Source organism: Sycon ciliatum, chromosome 5, assembly GCF_964019385.1.
Source record: "Sycon ciliatum chromosome 5, ocSycCili1.1, whole genome shotgun sequence".
NCBI classification, from domain to species: Eukaryota; Metazoa; Porifera; class Calcarea; order Leucosolenida; family Sycettidae; genus Sycon; species Sycon ciliatum.
In genome coordinates this window covers 32172096-32191736 of record NC_088647.1, presented here as the reverse complement: position 1 = coordinate 32191736, position 19641 = coordinate 32172096, and the positions used below count along the sequence as shown (strand labels likewise).

General features: G+C 48.7%; 1 protein-coding gene across 1 annotated transcript; it reads left to right on the top strand.

Moving 5' to 3' along the window:
• The first annotated feature begins 5643 nt into the window (after positions 1–5643).
• On the top strand, positions 5644–6528 carry LOC135817020 (uncharacterized). Its single transcript, XM_065330119.1, has one exon. It carries the CDS (start codon positions 5644–5646, stop codon positions 6526–6528), a length of 885 nt encoding a protein of 294 aa, XP_065186191.1.
• Positions 6529–19641: the final 13113 nt, after the last annotated feature.

Genomic DNA, 19641 nt, shown 5'->3' with positions numbered 1-19641 from the left:
AAAACTGACAGAGTACTGAAACATTCGACGTCCTGACACCTAGCTTCAACACATCTCCGTAGCGCTAACCGACAGCCTTCCAACTTGGAAGGTTCAAGGTTATGGAAAGACCAAAGAGGGGAAGGCAAAAGAGGGGAAGGCAAGCGCAACGAAAACGAGCAAAAGCTACAGTCCCAACGGAACAAAGAATGTCGATTGTTACTGGACGATGACGAGACCAGTACGATATTTGACAAAGCGGTCTAACTACAATTCGAAGCAGCAAAGCAGCACACCACCCAACTTGGGTGGGTCATAAATATCAAGGATAAGTAAAGAAAGGGAAGCTTTGCGAAAACGAATTGTACAAGCCGAAAGCCAAACTCCTACAGTACTCCTCATGCATGACATTGTGATGGACTAGTTGACTACAAAACAATTTATTTATGGCTCAACATCCGAGTTTCATATTGCACACCTGATGAGCCGTCACGAACCATACGGCGAAACGTACAGTAAATATCGGATATAACGTGCCCCTTTGATTTTCGAAAATTTATCACTATATCCGGTGCATCACTATAGCCGATTTGCATGTTTGACCGACACATGGCACATGACTGCACATGAAATGATGCGTACACGCTGGAAAAAGCATGCTGAAAGTGCATGCATGCTCCGCGGACTGTGTACCGGTGCATGACACAGAGCAGTGCATGGCAGTGCAGTACGAGTACAGACTGTACGAGTACTGTACTAGAACTTCGATACATCATGTGGCATGGCTGCTTCTTCAGCGTGTTCTCCAAAAAAAAGCCTGAGCTGGATCCGTACTCACGTAGATCTACTCGGTGTCCAACGAGTTGCGTAGAGCCAGAAATAGACATGAGTGGCTGTGTACGTGAGTTGGCAACATCATCGTGAGAGGCAACACAGCCAGAAACGGACAAGAGCATGCAGAAAGATACAGAAAAGGACAAGACCATACAAAGGGAGCGAGGGGTAGCGCAGCCAGAAAAGGACATGTGCATACAGAAACGGACAAGAGCATACAAAGGGAGCACATTGCGAGGGGTAGCACAGCCAGAAACGGACATGTGTGATCATCACTCTTGATCATTATATGCGATATTTTCCTGTACATTTGATATGGTTTGCTTCCTGAAGTCCATCACAATAAGCGATATATCGGTATAGCCGATAATAGTGTATATAGTGATATTTTAGCTGTATTTTTTCTGATTTGATTTTGATTTTGACGTGTTCTATCACTATAACCGGTATATCATTATATCCGGTCACTTTATAAACGATACTTACTGTACATCGTGTGAAACAACTTGTTTTGTAGTCAACTAGTCCATCACAATGTCATGCATGAGGAGTACTGTAGGAGTTTGGCTTTCGGCTTGTACAATTCGTTTTCGCAAAGCTTCCCTTTTAGTACGGGGGCCAGGGTTGAGAAATGTGAAGTTTCGTTTCCACTGAGAGCGCACAACAAAAAATGTACTTTATCTTGTAGCCCTAGTCGTGTAGAGTCCCCTGATATATTTTTCACCCCTGGAATCGGGATGGAACGGTGTGGAATTGGCATTTGAAAGTTTCCCATGGGTTGCCATAGCAACCGCATAGCAACAGTATGGCAACAGCGTGTTTTTCATGTTATTTTCTTCCACAGAAGCTCCAAATTTGTTGAGGGGTACATACTATGTATGTATTCGTGTCGACTGGCACTACTACTAGTAAAACATACTTTACATGGAGTATCATGCACATCGTGCACTCTATTGTATCAATGCGAATTAGGGGTGAAAGTTGGCATTGAGATCCCGAGTTCGAGTACTCTGATTTTCTCCGATCGAATATTCGAGTATTCGAGTATTCTTCATCTCCTAAAAATTGCACACCGAGGGCCTTAAAATCACATGATACGACCCTGATTGAACCGAGTGGCAGTCATTTTTCTCTGGTATATTGGTTGCTGGGTCATTTGGGCTCTCTCTACTCGTGAACAAATGTTCACCACCAGTCTGCACGTCAATATCTGCCGAATGCTGCTCTGAAACTGCAGATTTCTGTGGTAAATGCATGTACCACGTATGAACGAGTACTCTGATTTATTCCGAGTACGATTATTTCTGAAAAAACCGAGCGAGTACTCGAGTATTCGGTATAATTGTTTCACCCCTAATGCGAATAGTCATAATTATAGAGTCATGTACATGTACATGTACTACAGCATTGTATACAGTACATGTATCAAATCAGAATACAGTGTACCGGTATGAAGGAAGCAGCTGACTATTTCACCACACGCAGAGATAAAGCATACTTTATTCCACAGGGTACTTGTACATGTACAATCATGCCTTCCAGCACAGCAAGTCGGTCATAAGTATGTTCAAAGCATGTACAGTAGGTATCGGTTATAGCGTGGGTGTTTGAAAAACGACTTTCTATTCTTATTTCCGATATTTCTTACACATGATAAATCAAGTGTGGCATATGTCATGCATGTCCGCAGGGGCAGGAAGATCATCGTACATGCAACGCAGTACTTCTGTGCATGTGGCTGGTCATAGTCCCATAAGCTTACATGTGGCTATGCAAAAATTGAGTTACATGGCCACAACAGTTGAATCTGTAGCACTACGACGCAACGAGAGTCACATCAGAACGGAATTGGACAGATGTTATTACTACAGGCGATACACTTTGTACTAATCTGGCATGTTTCGCTACACAAAGTCCATTCTTAGGACCGATATATTCTACTATGGGATAAAATTGCTTGTAAGAATAAATGTGCACTTGAAATCCATGTTATGATTATGAAAACATGAGGGTTCATTCTTGTATGCAGTATATTCTTTTACACGACCACGCTATAACCGATACGCACTGTACATGCACATTGGTTACGATTCCAGCAGGCATGCGCATTAAAGTAGACAGAAGGCCAGTTTCGATGGCTCACAAGAACATGACATAATATATTTCATCGATAATAATGTGTATAAGAGCATGGACATTACAGATGCTGTCATCAAGTTTGACTTCAAGTCGACTCCGGAGAACCACAGAGCGGAATTCTTGGGGTCTCTGCAACACGATGTCGACAGCCTTGGCATAAATTGCTTGATCCAGAACTACCATCGTGAATGGAAGATCAGCCTGCCTTGCCATAGTAATGGAGCGGCATAGTAGGGTATAGAAAGTGAGGTTCTATGTTGGCGATGCATTGATCACCGGACAGTAACCAATCTCCGACTTAGAAGGCACATTGTTCTTCGTCGCGAGATAATTGAATGCTGTCCACGCGGGTATGCTCTGAGACTTGCCATCAGCTGCAGCTCCAATCTCAATGACTGCACGAGGCTTGCTGATCTGTCCATCTGGGCAGAACCGGGAGAGCTTCCAGACAAATTCCATCAATGCAGCACCAGAGCGGGTGTCAGCAGCATAGGCGTATGATGGGAGGTGGATTTTGTCTTGCAGGCATTGCAAACACAGGCTGAATCTCCGGGACCATTTTCAATGAGCGCTTTCGCTTCGACGTTGACAGTGTAGGCAGAGAGATGGAAGTCGCTTCACTTGCTACCGATTCATCCTGCATAGAAGGCTGTACAACGATACCATTTGTACAGTGCGTAGTCGCAAGTCCACTCAGTGTCTCCTCGCAAGGGTCATTGTTATCTCACACGAAATGGTACGGCTTGCGAGTGTCGATGGCGGCAGGCAAGAAAGACTGATTGTGCTGATGGCGTGTAAAAGACTCTGTCAAGCAAGTCTCCAGCTCCAGTACCTGGCTGTAGCTACAGCAATAGCCAAGACGATTCAACATGGTAACTATCTGCTTACTGCGGCACAGGTGATGGATTGCCATGCCCAGCACAATGTGTTTCGGAGTGCGGTAACCAGTGCCGCAAAACATAAGATCCTGGCAGATGGCATGGATACGGCGTTGCAGAACACTCTCAAGAGACGGCAAGCGGCACGTCGAGAATTCGGCATCCTTGTCCAGGGTCCATGCAAGAAAATTAAAGAGCTTGTCAGGAATCAATCGCGCGCTATCCTCAGGAGACAGCCGTGCACCGCTCAGTTCTTGCTTCGTGGACTTGACATGGTGCTCGATGGATTGGCGGAGGATGTTTGCTGCATGATGTAAGACTCTCCATTCCTCACACTCATTGGTCCAGACATGGCTACTCTCCACTTTGGCAGACTCATCCTCAGACTCCTCCCCAGACTCACTGCGATAAGGATCGGCGGGCATTAGGGGTTCATCTTCTGCAACTTCCTCCTTCAGCAGTGCAAACTGTTTGATAAACGGTTGTCAGTCGAGCTAACAGCACACAACAATTCAGGGGCGTTGCAGCGAGCTGGCCATCAAACTCTTTCAAAATGATGCTCTTCAGTTTTCGATTTCTGACCTGAGTGCAGAAGTTGCCACTTTCCTTGTTACAGCAGGTCTGGAAGATGGACTGGAGATCAGCAGAGGTCAGCAGTGCTGAATTGTCAAACAATTCTTGACGCACGACCTCAAGAAACTGGGCAACTACTTGTTCCTCCGAAGGAGCCTGTCCACCAATTCCCTGAGGGTCGTCACCAGGATCCTCGACCTCCAATAGTCTGGTCACGGTACTCTCGGAAGCAGTGCCGATGGTAGTGAACTTCACGTGCTATGAGGCAAGACTGAGAACCAATATCTATTACAATAGCCTCGTCTTTCCGCAACTTAGCTGCGTCTAGCACTTTCTGGGCAGCGTTGTGTGACTGGCACTGCGAAGTTTTCTGATACTTGTGCTTCTTTCCCAGCTGAAATTTCTGACAGAATATGCACTCCTTTCGCCCTGGCTCTACAACTGGTACAGATAGACTTTGCCGAGTTGTCCGCTGGGGACAATCTGCCTGTGACATCGACTTTCCAGAACCTCACCACCCGAAAACAAACTACTTACTATTAAGTATTATGCGTGAGAGTACAAAAAGGCAAAAACGGAGAAGAAGCGCAGTAGTAGTACGTGAATCGACACATCCGAGTTCACTTTTGAAACTTGACACTCCACGTGGACCGCTGAGCACGTGAGGTGTGAGACTAGACTCTGTATGTAGCGGATTCTCGGTCACATAACCTGATTTACTTCGGTTTCAATGAAATTCTCATAATTATTGGCTTCATGAAATTCTCCTGTCTCGCGGTCACACTTATATGTATTACGACCGCTTTACCGTATCAGCATGCGCCGTTCACTTCCGCACCGTATTATCCTTATTTGCATGCGTACTACAGCTGTGTACAACTAGATTCCAGTGCGCCGCTGGCCTTCCCTTTTGGTATAGTTGTACCGTACACCGTATTCAGCAGGTGAGCAGAATTCGCCGCTCCTTGCCTTTTGCCTTGCTTTCATTCTCTCTCTCTCTCTGGTTGTGAGCCGAACAGTAATGTTTCTGTCCTCTCTGTAATCTACAAAGTAACATTAGTTATGACACCAGATTCAATCGTTCGAAGTTAGTTCTAAATTCACGAATCCAGACTTTTGTATAGAATTACGTAGCGCACTGCTACAATTGGTGACCCCGTCTAGTGTTCGATCACTCGCGATCGCTCAGTGGTCTGCACGCAGCATTGAATTTTAGTATTTTTACGAGCACTGGTACAGTATGAATACATCAAACTCCGCAGCTAGCACACCTATCCGCAGCGTAGGTCGTGGCCAACTGCTGTCCAGAATCACGGGCGCTGGAACTTCCGCAGCAGGCGGTACAGCCCGCGACAGTGAGGTGGCCGCGGTCAGCTTGAACGTCAAGCTGCCACCTTACTGGGCTGCTGACCCCCAGGTTTGGTTCGCACAGGTGGAATCCCTGTTTTCCACCCGTCGCATCACCAGCCAGGTGACCAAATATCAGTATGTGGTGGGATCTCTGACACCCGAGTATGCGGCAGAGGTGCGTGACATCATCCTGGATCCTCCAGCTCAACAGCCGTACGACGCCCTCCGCGAGCGTCTGATTCACCGCACGCAGATGTCAGAACAGCAGCGTTTGCGCCTGCTGATTTCGGACGAGGAGCTGGGCGACAAGAAGCCTACCCAGCTTTTACGCAAGCTGCAGCAGTTGGTAGGTGAGAACGCCATGCCCGAAAAACTATTGCGCGAGCTGTTTGTCAGCCGGTTGCCCCGATCGGCCAAGTCAATAGTAGCATCCTGCCCTGCATCACTGTCGCTGCAGGATCTGGCAGAAATGGCTGACAGGATAGTGGAGGCAGCTGGTCCCAGTGCGGCAGTACATGCAGTTCGCAACACTGGCGAGTCAGAGGCAATGGCCGCCATTGCAGCTCTCCGGGACCAAGTTGCCGCCCTGACGACCACTGTAACCGAGCTGAAACAGCAGCACGGCCGCTCTCGCTTCCGCAGCCAACCCCGCAGTCGCTCGGTCTCACCGCATAGCAGTGGTTTATGCCATTTTCACCGCAAGTTTGGTGTGCAAGCCCGGCGGTGTGAAGCCCCGTGCTCCTGGTCGTCGGGAAATGCCCCGGCCAGCCAGTAGCGGCTCCTGTGTCTGGCCCACCTACCTCCCGCCGCCTCTATGTCCGTGACGTCACCAGTGGAACCCGTTTCCTAGTGGATACCGGTGCTGACGTCAGCCTGCTGCCAGCCACTTCTGAACACCGCCGCCACGTCGATCCGACTGGTCAGTGTCAGCTCCGCGCTGCTAATGGCTCTGCTATTCCGGCTTTCGGGCAGAGGTGTTTGACCCTTGACCTTGGTCTTAGACGAGCATTCCCTTGGATATTTGTCGTTGCTGACGTGAAGGAGCCGATCCTGGGGGCTGATTTCCTCCATCGGTTCAGTCTCCAAGTCGACCTTCATGGACGCACCATCCGTGACAACTCCACTGACCTCCAGGTCAATTGCATTCCTGCCGGAACCGCATCGCTCAGCTGCTCCTTGGTGTCCGCCCCAGTGGCCACAGCACCAGCATTCACCGACCTGCTTGCCGAGTTCCCAAGCCTCACCAAACCATGCTGTTATGACCTGCCGGTCAAGCACTCGGTGGAGCACCATATTGTGACTACCGGCCCGGCACTGCATGCCCGCACTCGTCGGCTGGCTCCAGACCGCCTGGCAACGGCCAGAGCTGAGTTCCAACATATGCTGTCCCTGGGCATCATTCGGCCATCCTCCTCGCCCTGGTCCAGCCCTCTCCACATGGTTCCTAAACCCAATGGAGACTGGAGGCCATGTGGAGACTACCGGCTCCTGAATAAAGTCACCGAACCGGATCGGTATCCGATTCCTCATATTCAGGATTTCACCAGCAGTCTCCATGGTGCTACAGTGTTTTCGAAACTGGATCTGGTCAGAGCGTATCACCAGATACCAGTAACCGCGGCCGACATTCCCAAGACTGCCATCACGACTCCGTTCGGGTTATTTGAGTTCATCAGGATGCCCTTCGGCCTCCGGAACGCGGCACAGTCATTCCAGCGGTTTATCGATTCAGTATTGCATGGCCTGGATTTCTGCTACGTCTACCTCGATGACCTCCTAATCGCCAGCTCCGACCACGCTACGCACCTGCAACATCTGCGCCTGGTGTTTGAGCGCCTGCAGCAGCATGGTTTGGTGATCAACCCCGCTAAGTGCGTTTTCGGCCAGCCGTCCCTGACGTTTCTGGGCCATCTGGTTAACGCCCAGGGCATCAGCCCGCTACCGGCAAGAGTCGACGGCGTGGCTCAATACTCCCTTCCAACATCTCGCCGCCAGCTTCGCGAGTTTCTGGGCATGGTCAACTTTTACCGGCGCTTTATTCCCCAGGCATCCGACATCCTCCAACCACTGACGGATCTGCTTGGTGGACCTCAGCGTCCGAAGAACTGTCCCCTGAAACTTGGCACTGCCGCTGTCACGGCATTCCATGCTGCCAAGGACGCGCTTGCTGCAGCAACGCTGCTCATCCACCCCATCCCGGATGCACCCCTCCAGCTCGTTGTGGATGCATCAGATGTCGGAGTTGGTGGGGCCCTTCAACAGCTTGTTGATGGGGCATGGCAGCCGCTCGCTTTCTTTTCCAAACGAATGCAACCAGCTCAGAGTCGCTACAGCACGTTCGGTCGAGAATTGCTAGCTGCGTACCTGGCAGTAAAGCATTTCCGGCATCACCTGGAAGGCCGCTGCTTCCACATTCTCACGGACCATCGCCCGTTAGTGTTCGCCATGCAAGCTGCTGGTACTAGCCACTCACCTCGTGAGCTCCGGCACCTGTCCTACGTGGCTGAATTCACGACGGATCTCCGCTTCCTGCGTGGGGCTGACAATGTTGTTGCTGACGCTCTGTCTCGCGCCACTGTTGATGCAGTAACCGCGCCGCCGGCCGCTGTAGACTTTCAGGCTCTGGCAGCCGCCCAGCAGCCTGATCCCGAGCTACTCTCCGCTCAGCAAGACACGCAGTCGTCTCTGAAGCTTCAGCCAATCCCGTACGGTTCCGCTACCCAGCCGGTGGTGTGCGACATGTCGACCGGCACTGCCCGCCCGTTTGTACCGTTGTCCTTTCGCAAGACCGTCTTCAACAGCCTGCACTCCCTTGCCCATCCGGGTATTCGTGCCACTCAGCGTATGGTTTCGGCACGCTACGTCTGGCCCGGCATGCAAAAGGACGTCCGGGAATGGACCCGCTGCTGCCCCTCCTGTCAGCTGAGCAAAGTGACCCGCCACACCCAGGCTCCGCTTGGCCAGTTTCTGCCACCCGATGAGCGCTTTGACCACATCCACATTGATTTGGTCGGCCCTTTGCCTCCCTCCGGTGGTTGCACCTATCTGCTGACCTGCGTGGATCGCTTTACCCGCTGGCCAGAGGCCATTCCGATCAAGGACGCCGCCGCAGAAACAGTTGCCACCGCTTTCATTGCTGGGTGGATTGCCCGCTTCGGCGTCCCATCTGTCGTCACCACAGATCGTGGCGCCCAGTTTGAGTCCGCGCTTTTTCGCCACTTGTTGGCCCTGCTCGGCACCTGCCGGACTCGGACAACTTCCTACCGTCCACAATGCAATGGCCTCGTCGAGCGTTTCCACCGCCACCTAAAGGCTGCTCTGAAGTGCCACCCTCATCCTGGTGCCTGGAATGCGATGATGCCCCTGGTATTGCTGGGCATTCGCGCTAGCCTGCGCGAGGAGTTCCAGTGCAGTTCCGCGGAGCTAGTCTATGGCACCACTCTCCGCTTGCCATCTGAGTTCTTCCAGCCACCGCCGTCTATGCCGTCGGTGCCCGTTTACGTTCAGTTCCTCCGGGATGTATTGCAAAACATCCGGCCCTCAGACGTCGGCCCTCGCCAGTCCAACCGCCCAGTATACGTGCCTAAGGATCTGTCAACGTGCGACTTTGTGTACATCCGTACCGACAGTGTCCGCAAGCCGCTCCAGCCACCGTACACTGGTCCGTTCCGGGTCCTCAAGCGTGCTGACAAGCATTTCACGGTCGACGTCAAGGGCAAGTCCGACCAGGTAAGCATTGACCGCTTGAAGCCTGCATATGCTCTGCCTGCAGCCGCTGCTGCTTCTGCTCTTTCTCTGATTGTTCCGCCGGTTGCTGCTGCTGCCCCACCCCCTGCACGTGCTGTTCGCTTTGCTACCTGATCGGCTGGGCTTCTCCGTTCTTTGTCGCCGTTGGCCGTTTATGTCGGACCTTTTCCCGTTGCCGTGCGGTTTTCATTTTTTTTCTTCCTTTATACGCTTCTTCTACTACGTTGCGGTTGTCGTTCCTCTCCTTTCCAAGGTTATCGTTTCCTGCCTCCGGCTTGTACACTGGCAGGGGAGTAATGTAGCGGATTCTCGGTCACATGACCTGATTTACTTCGGTTTCAATGAAATTCTCATAATTATTGGCTTCATGAAATTCTCCTGTCTCGCGGTCACACTTATATGTATTACGACCGCTTTACCGTATCAGCATGCGCCGTTCACTTCCGCACCGTATTATCCTTATTTGCATGCGTACTACAGCTGTGTACAACTAGATTCCAGTGCGCCGCTGGCCTTCCCTTTTGGTATAGTTGTACCGTACACCGTATTCAGCAGGTGAGCAGAATTCGCCGCTCCTTGCCTTTTGCCTTGCTTTCATTCTCTCTCTCTCTCTCTGGTTGTGAGCCGAACAGTAATGTTTCTGTCCTCTCTGTAATCTACAAAGTAACATTAGTTATGACACCAGATTCAATCGTTCGAAGTTAGTTCTAAATTCACGAATCCAGACTTTTGTATAGAATTACGTAGCGCACTGCTACATGTACGCGTGTTTCGCGCAGCGCAGACTATGCTCAATTCGCCGTACAATGGACGGGACAGTCCCGTGAGGAAAACTTACCGTTGCGTGACTGCTCGCGCGGAGAAGAAACTCAGCGCAAGAGACAAGCGGCAATGGCTGAACAGGTGCGAGAAAAGTTACTCGATGGAGGCCTTCCATTCGCATTTTGAAGCAATTTTTTGTGGATTCCTTGTCAGGAAGGCCACTGCTTTCATTATCTGCAGTCAAATTGTTGTGCGGACGAAGTGGAAACGAAAGTTTTTTTCAGCCACTTTTTTGATGCCTGGCCCCCGTACTATTTCTTTACTTATCTTTGATATTTATGACCCACCCAAGTTGGGTGGTGTGCTGCTTTGCTGCTTCGAATTGTAGTTAGACCGCTTTGTCAAGTATCGTACTGGTCTCGTCATCGTCCAGTAACAATCGACATTCTTTGTTCCGTTGGGACTGTAGCTTTTGCTCGTTTTCGTTGCGCTTGCCTTCCCCTCTTTGGTCTTTCCATAACCTTGAACCTTCCAAGTTGGAAGGCTGTCGGTTAGCGCTACGGAGATGTGTTGAAGCTAGGTGTCAGGACGTCGAATGTTTCAGTACTCTGTCAGTGTTGTGCCTAGTTATTGCACTTTCTGACTGTATAAAGTATCATGTTACAGTGATGGAGAGTTACTCTTAACTCGTATACATATGTCCTTTTCTCTTCTACATTTATTTATGGCTCAACATCCGAGTTTCATGAAGCAATATAATCAGCATTATAAGGCAGTTTTTGGAGCATTATGGTTAGCATTATATGAACATTTTCGGAGCATTATCCGCTGGACCCTACGGGGCCATGCCTACCTGGAAAGCCTGTCAGTGAGGCGCAAGAACTTTTAAATCATGGCCAGAGGGCCAGCATAGTGGCAGGAGTGTGTGGTGAAAAGTTCACTCAAATCCATTGAGAGACACCAAAGTTACGGTGAATTGAATGCCATATGAAATATATGGGTAGGCTGCTACCTTAAGACCATGGAGAGTACTGCTGTTGTATGTAAAGAAAATAATAATATTATAATAAAGGAGACTGAGAAAAAAAGAAAGAAAAAAGAGAGAAGCACTGTGAACAACAAATCCAAAATGAAGCACGTACAATCTATTATACATGTTCAACTAATCTGCTAGAAAGAGACTTAACACAAGCAGGTACAGAAATAGCAAGAGAGCTAAATCAGAAAACAAAATCCGTTGAAAAGTAACCGTCATCAAACCTGAAATCGAGCCCTTCAGCGACAAAATAGCACTGAAGGCAGCGATATAATTCTTCTCATTCAACATCAGGGAAGCACCGTCAAAACCGGTGAACCGGGGGGCCTTGGGGGCTGATGGTATTATTGTTGTGTTTGTTATTGGCAAGTGATTAATATTACTATTAAAAGTATGAATGCCGCAGACATCACCACGCAACATGACAATTTGTTCAGGGTTTGAGATCGTGTGTTTCCAGAATCGATTTTCAAGCTCCGATCATCAGTGGAAATACGGAACTAAAGTGATCAAGGGAAAAACAAAGGTTAAAATCCAAAGAAGTGTGACACATGACGCGTAAGTATTACAAAAAGTGAGGGCTAAGGATAAAGAGTAAGTGTGACAAATGTGCATGAACAGTGCAGAAACAACTCATGAACACGGGGTGCAAACTCACGAAAATAACCTAAGTGCTACAACATGTTACCGCAGCACCCTCTGGCGCCTGATCCGTGTGTCCAGAGACCACGGAGGTCGACCGCCAATTATTCAACCGAAATACGTATGTATATTATGCTAGGAATGGCCAAGGCCAACGCGGAGCATTGAAGGAGAACAGAAGCCAGAAGCTAAACGGAACACAATCTCGAGACGTGGATGAGCTAAGGACAGTGGCACGGGACAGACGTAGGAAGGAGAACACGGATGGTATCAGACGACTGACTGGCGGTAAATATGAGTTGGGTGATGATGCGGCGGATGACGAAGATACAGATGACGACGAGGCGGATGATGACGAGGCGGATGACGATCATACGGCTGGTGGTGATGGTGATAAAACGGACGAGGAGGAGTCAGGTGACAGGGAAGGTGATGGAGCTGATGAGGGTGAAATTCGAAAGAAGTCAGCTGTGTACTTGCATTTGTTATCTCGTCCCGATTGTTTGAGTGTGTATGATGATTCTCACTTCTCTGTACTGTGTCGTGTCCGGTATGTCCAGTAGTTGAAGGTCCTTGAAGCTGTTTGTATTCGTACGCATAAGCCCGATTTGTGTAAGCAAAAAGAACTTGTTGTAACACTTTGGTTATTTTGGTGAGTTTGCACCCCGTGTTCATGAGTTGTTTCTGCACTGTTCATGCCCATTTGTCACACTTACTCTTTATCCTTAGCCCTCACTTTTTGTAATACTTACGCGTCATGTGTCACACTTCTTTGGATTTTTAACCTTTGTTTTTCCCTTGATCACTTTAGTTCCGTATTTCCACTGATGATCGGAGCTTGAAAATCGATTCTGGAAACACACGCTCTCAAATCCTGAACTAATTGTCATGTTGCGTGGTGATGGCTGCGGCATTCATACTTTTCATAGCTATTATTAAACTTTTATCTCCACGTAGTTTATTTGATTAATATTATGATCATAATTAGTTTCTGGAAAGAGGGGCTTCAACTAATACTATAGTTCGAACCATGGGCATTCGCAAACCAATGTAACTTATTGGAGGGTAATTGTTATTCATCTGAGTTATTGACCTGATGATGTCAACTGTGCCAAGGAGCGCCTCCTTTTGCAAGATGGATACGCTGGCTTTGGCATCCAGTTCCCTCACAAAGTCAGCAGTCGAGGGGGTTAATCCACCTAATGCCCCCTCAATCACTGGCACGATCTTGGTCCGAACCTGCCACAGCTGTTCCACCTCACGCGTCAGGCCTTGATATTTCTGTATCTTTTCTACAGATTTTCGGCGGATGTTCCTATCCAGAGGGACACTTACGTCCACAAGCAACGCTTCATCTTTGCCCTTAATAACAATGTCGGGTCTGTTTGCTCCAACGGGCGCTGCTGTTGGAATTGGCACTTCCCAGTAAATTGACACATCCGTTTCAGCACTGTACACGACGTTAGTGAGTTGGTGACTTGTGTACTTATTCGAAATGTCCGATGCACCATACTTCCTGCACAACGTCCAGTGAAGATATTTTGCTTTGTAAATTACAGCTCACCCCAGCCCTCCCGACAAGCCCTAATACGTCCCGTACCGTCGGCGTTGCGTCGAATGTGAACTAGGCTTAACCTGTTGTGCCGATTGACATAGTGACTTCCAGCAAAAGCCGTGCATGCTCCAATAAGGTGGAAAACCGTTTCCTCGTCCTTTCCACACATCCTGCAGCTCGTTTTCGTTGACACACCCGTTCCTCGATTAAATATCTCTTGTAAGTTCCGTGTTGCGATAGCCTGGTCCTGTATGGCCATGACAATACTTTTTGTCGCCGGACGCAAGGCAGAAGACCGCAACCACGCAAAGGAGAGCCCTCGATCCAGCTCAGCATCCTGCAGCATCAGCCAAAATTGGCCATGCATTATTATTATTATGTCTCCTTTATTCACTTCTTTCGAAGGCGATAAGCCTGACCCACCGGGAAAATATTTCCATGGGTGGGACAGCAAAAAGAAAGTGAAAAATAAAAAGCTAAAAACCAAAGGGACAGGAAATAGGGGAAGGAAGAGGAAGAAAGGAATGAACCTCAATCCGAACTCCAGCATCAAAACAATAATAAAGAATTTGCAGCGACAGGTATTTTACAAGTGATAAGAACGTTGAGATCAGTCAAAGCTCGAAACTTGGTGAGCCGAATGATGTTGTTATGGGGATTATTTTGACATTGGGATTCGGAATCAGTACCAGTCTATTACTGACGCCTCTAGAGTCCGCTCTAAAGTAGCACAAGGGAAAAAGCCGACACCAGGACTCAAGTATGGCCTATGCAAATTGTAGCCAAGTGCAAAAGCCTAAACTGGCCAGCGTCCGAGTACTAAATCAAAGTACATCAACCAATGAAGGTAGTAACAAAGGAAATATCTTTTTCAATCGGTATTCAAGTCTCTTGGCTATTGAACATGAAAACGCAGCAGATGTGCATCTACATCTTAAGGACAGTTCTTAGAATTTTAACGGAACCTTGGATAGCCTCCTATTGCACAATAGCCAGGTCTCCTCCCTGCACAGTCCGAAGGCATTGAGGAGTCTCTCTCACCAAGCCTCCCAGGGCACAGACAACCACAGGGACCACGTCAACATGGGTCAGGGACCAAATTCTGGAAATCTCCCGCTTCAAGTCATAATATTTCGAGCGTTTTTCAGCCATTTCCTTATTGATGTTGTTCTCACCAGGGACGCTGATGTCTATAATGTATGCGATGCGCTCCTTGTCATCAACAAGGAGCAGATCTGGCCTGTTTGCTGATAGTTTCAGGTCAGTTAATAACTCTATTAGGATGACCCAAAGGCAAATCGCCTATCGAGGGGTTCACCGCGTTGAATGGTTGTGGATGACAAAGGAAAGCAGGCAACCATTGTGTGTGTGTGGGGGGGGGGGGAAGTTTCGAACTATGCACAGTGAAGGGATAATTGTATGTACATGACCAAGGATAGGGTATACCGGACAAAGTTGCCATTTTTGGGAGTTGGGACCGAATACTCCCAATAGAGCCGATACCGATCCCTTTTGACCAATGCCTTGAGCTGGTGGTCGAATCGTGAAGCACCAGTATGTGGATCCCGTGCTTTACACGTTTCGAAGTGCACATACACTACTTGACTATCCGGTTATGACGTTCGATGTAACTGGTCCGAGCAAGAACTGGGCTGCCCTTGCAAAGCCTGCAATTGGCATCAGTTCGAGCAATTGACTTCATTTTGGCGTATCGGGAATTTTTTCGTTTTGAGGGATTGGTCGTGTGCTGCCATAATCATGCCTTCAGTTGAAGGTTTCAGTGTCCTTGATTTTAGCCACATGAAGGTAAGCTCCTTATCTAGGCGATTTTCCTCCAAGCGGCTCCAATATCTCCCATGCAGCGGCACAGTGGAAAGTGCTTTGGATTTTCGCATTGCGCACGCTTGCTTAATTGTATGCTTATTGGGTAAAGCTGGTCCAGCTGCTGGAAGATCCAAATTCGACAGGAAATTAGCCGCCCGGCCTTTGCAGTTATTGAGTGGCTTTTTGTTGTAGGATTTTTTGTTGATGATACTGATAAAACAGGCTTATTCTGGCCATTGGGCTGGTACTCATGTAGGGGGCCAGGCCACACATGCTCCGGCCGTGCATATCCTCACAAGAGACCAAGCCCCGGCCTCCATCTCCCCTCTTCATGTAGAGCCTGTTGACTGAGGCTTTGGGGTGGTGAAATCCAGACGCAGTCAAGACTGATCTTGTCGCTCGATCTGTGGTCTTTATTTCAGCCTCGGTCCGATTTACGATTCCATAACTATTAATATTATGCCATAACCGGCAAAGCATACGTATTGATGGCCTTGATCATGTTTCTCGCATTTGGTCAGAAGCAAATGTAATCTCTTTTTGTATTCTGCGGTGAGTTGCGTCTTGAGCTACGAGTGAGGTATCGTGGCTGCTTGCACTACTCCATGGTACTTGTATGTTTCATTGAGTTGTAGTGACTCTGCAATGGTCTCATCGCCAACCTGGATAGAGTATCCTTCATCTGGTTTTCCTCTCCTGACGTGCAGCATGGCACACTTGGCCGGGTTGAGATTCATGCGGATGTCATCGCCAACACCACCCACGGTAGACACGAGGGTAGTCACATCCTTCGTAGATTTCCCGTAGAGTTTAATGTCGTCCATGTACCAAGAGTGATTGATAGTCAACTCGGCGTCTCTGCAGCTGATTCTGTATCCCAAAGGCAATCGGTTGAGCTCAAAACTGATTGGGTCTAGCGCCTGGCAAAACAGTAATGGGGATAATGTGTCACCTTGAAATATGCCTCTTCTTATAGATATGTTGCCGGTAGTGACCCTGCATCTTCCCTGGTCGCATATGTGCATTGTCGTTCTCCAGTTCTGCATGCTACGAGCAATAGTTGCGACCAGAGACGGGTGGAATCGATGCATCGTCAAAGCATGTAGAATCCACTCATGCGACACACTATCAAACGCCTTTTTGAAATCCAGGTATGCCATGACCAAATTTCGCCCTTTCGTATGGGCGTCCTCCAGAATCATCTTATCCACTATCAGGTGCTCCTTGCAACCAAGTCAGCAGGAGAGTAGTAGCGCCAGACGTCAACCATCCCGGAATGTCACTGTGGCCATCTATCACCCTCTGTAAGGCTCTCCGAAGGTAAGAATGCAGGCTTGCCAGCCTCTTCCACCAGTACCCATGCAGCTTGTCATGGCCCGGAGCCCTCCACAAGGCCAGTTTGCGCAGGCAGTCTGCCCGGATGTCCTGGGTGATAACTGCGCCACTCTGCACAGGGACGTGTTCTTCATAATATTCAGCTTGCCTACATACCACTCACCGGCGGTGAAAGGCGCAGGCGTAGACAAAAGATCACTCCAGGATTATGTGGTTTCACCCGCCCCTCTGGAAATTGCGGCGTCTTCAATCGACTATGCCGAGAGTACTAGGATATTTGACAAAGCGGTCTTACTACAATCCAAAGCAGCAAAGCAGCACACCACCCAACTTGGGTGGGTCATAAATATCAAAGACAAGTAAAGAAGGGGGAAGCTTTGCTAAAACGAATTGTACAAGCCGAAATTGTGCACGCCTTCTCTACTTATCTTTGATATTTTATGACCCACTGCGATGCAGCGTTCCTCCTTTTTTCCCAATCGAACATGGTGTAACAAGCGGTCACGTGCTCCTGCGTACACCAGTCACCTGGTCACCGTGCCTGCAGGGTACAACTTACTAGCCTGTTAGACCTTTTTTGGGTGCAGTCCTGTCACTTGAGTTGAACTCGAGTTGAACCTTGGTGTGAAAGTTAGTTGTCGCCAGGGAGTCGTAAAATAAAACAATAAAAAAGGTATTTTACGACTCCCTGGTTGTCGCCTGCTGGGAGTGCTGGCGCGGTGACCAGGTGACTTGGGCACCCAGGAGCACGTGACCGCTTGTTCAACCATGTTCGATTGGGAATATAGGAGGAATGCTGCATCGCAGCCGTTTCGGACCAGTCGACTCAGCGTCCAAAAGACTACAACATATGGGCCAATCGCGGTCATCCGGGCTTTTATAAGAACGACATGGCGCTTTTAGTGACATTTTGCATACAAATCCCCATCTAGTAGGGCGCATGTAGTATCCCTGCCCGACCAATACGAAAGCAGTACGGAACTAATACGGAGCTTTGCCTGATGTATATTTAGTGTATCTCCGTATGTAAGCGTACGGCAGCTGCTGCATAAAAGCGGCTGCGCATTTCTGTTTTGATGAAGATGAGATTTTGATAATAACGAGCTATTCAACCTCCAGGTGTGCACCGGAGAGAAAGTCAGTTATTTTGCCGTTTATTCTTTCACTAATAATTATATCTCAGGTGTGTACCTGAAAGAAGTAGAATAAAAGTAATTCTTGTTGATTTCACCGCGCCTACCACTCGGCTACCCATTACATTGGTGGCAGCGGTGTAGTTTTAAATAAAACAACGTGATTCGACCCCAGACCTCCATGGCTCAACCCGCTGCAGCTCCCTGCGACGAATCAAGATGAGAATCATGTTTCTTGCTTTCCTGGGCCTGGCCATGCTTATTAGCTTGCAGCACAGTCAGGTGCTAGTGTGGATCACCCTTCCCTCCGCATGGCATCCATTGGAGACTCCGATGGCGATTCCAAGCAACCCGCTACCTACATGTATACTACCGGTGGTGATGGCGAAGCTGATGAGGACGACGACATGCAGGCTGCTGATCAAGACAAGGAGGGTATTCCCCAAGACCAGCAGCGTTTGATTTTTGCCGGCGCGTAGTTGGCAGACGGCCGAACCCTGAGTGACTACAACGTTCAGCAGGAGTCCACTATTCACTTGGTACTTCGTCTCCGTGGTGGGATGCAGATTTTCGTCAACACTCTTCCTGGCTATACCATCACTCTTTACGTCGCGCAAAGCAATGCTATCGACAATGTGAAGACCACGATTCAAGACGAGGAGGGAGGTCATTTGTCTGACGCCGAGCTAGCCGCTCTGAGTGACCGGCTCAACCAAGATGAAGATAAAACCTGGCTCGCCCTCCGCCATAGCTCCAGCCGCCGCCGTGGTTACTAACGCTGATTCCAGGTATGGCATTTTCTTTCCTGTTTTCCTTCAGTCTCCCTGTTCTCTTCAGTCTTCCTTTATGCGAGTGTGTGAATCCAGTTTAGTTTGGTAGGCGTCTGATCATGGTGAGCCACGGCTTACCCAGCTAACGTGGGACAATGTGTGTGACAACGCCCCTTATAGGTATAGTGTATTCAGTTCGGTTTTTGACCTGCGATGTTCCTGGCGGGTTGTGCCAGCGTTGTGCAGCAAGAGTGCTGTAGTTTTTCAGGTCCTATTTGGAGGACAGTTCTTTCCCCTTTTGACCCCGTGAGATGGTGTGAACCTGGTGTGCTTTTACTTCTACTTTATGATTTGTTATCAGTTCATTTCTTCTGTCTACTCTAAACGTTATCATTTCCGATATAATTTGCCATCTTCCGGTTGACGCTGTGTTCGTAACTCTTCACTAATTTTTTGAAAATCACGTGGGCGTGATTATCTGTAGGAAGGGAGGGTGTAGTATCCCTGCCCGACCAATACGAAAGCAGTACGGAACTAATACGGAGCTTTGCCTGATGTATATTTAGTGTATCTCCGTATGTAAGCGTACGGCAGCTGCTGCATAAAAGCGGCTGCGCATTTCTGTTTTGATGAAGATGAGATTTTGATAATAACGAGCTATTCAACCTCCAGGTGTGCACCGGAGAGAAAGTCAGTTATTTTGCCGTTTATTCTTTCACTAATAATTATATCTCAGGTGTGTACCTGAAAGAAGTAGAATAAAAGTAATTCTTGTTGAATTACTTGTTGAATCCACCGCGCCTACCACTCGGCTACCCATTACAGCGCAGTCACCCAGTTTCGGTGGAAGTGCGCGAGTTCGATTGGGAAAAAAGAAGGGAGTGTCTCAGCTTCCTCGGACCAAGACCATTCGACTCACCACCCCGAATACTACAACTGGTGAAAATTTGATTTTAGGCTTAACTTCCCCCTTTTTTGGCTTTAACATGTCCTGCTGGAATTTCACACAAACAATTAATTAAAAAGAAAAACACGCACGCACGCGTGCATCCACCCACACACTAGTACACACGTACATGTACAC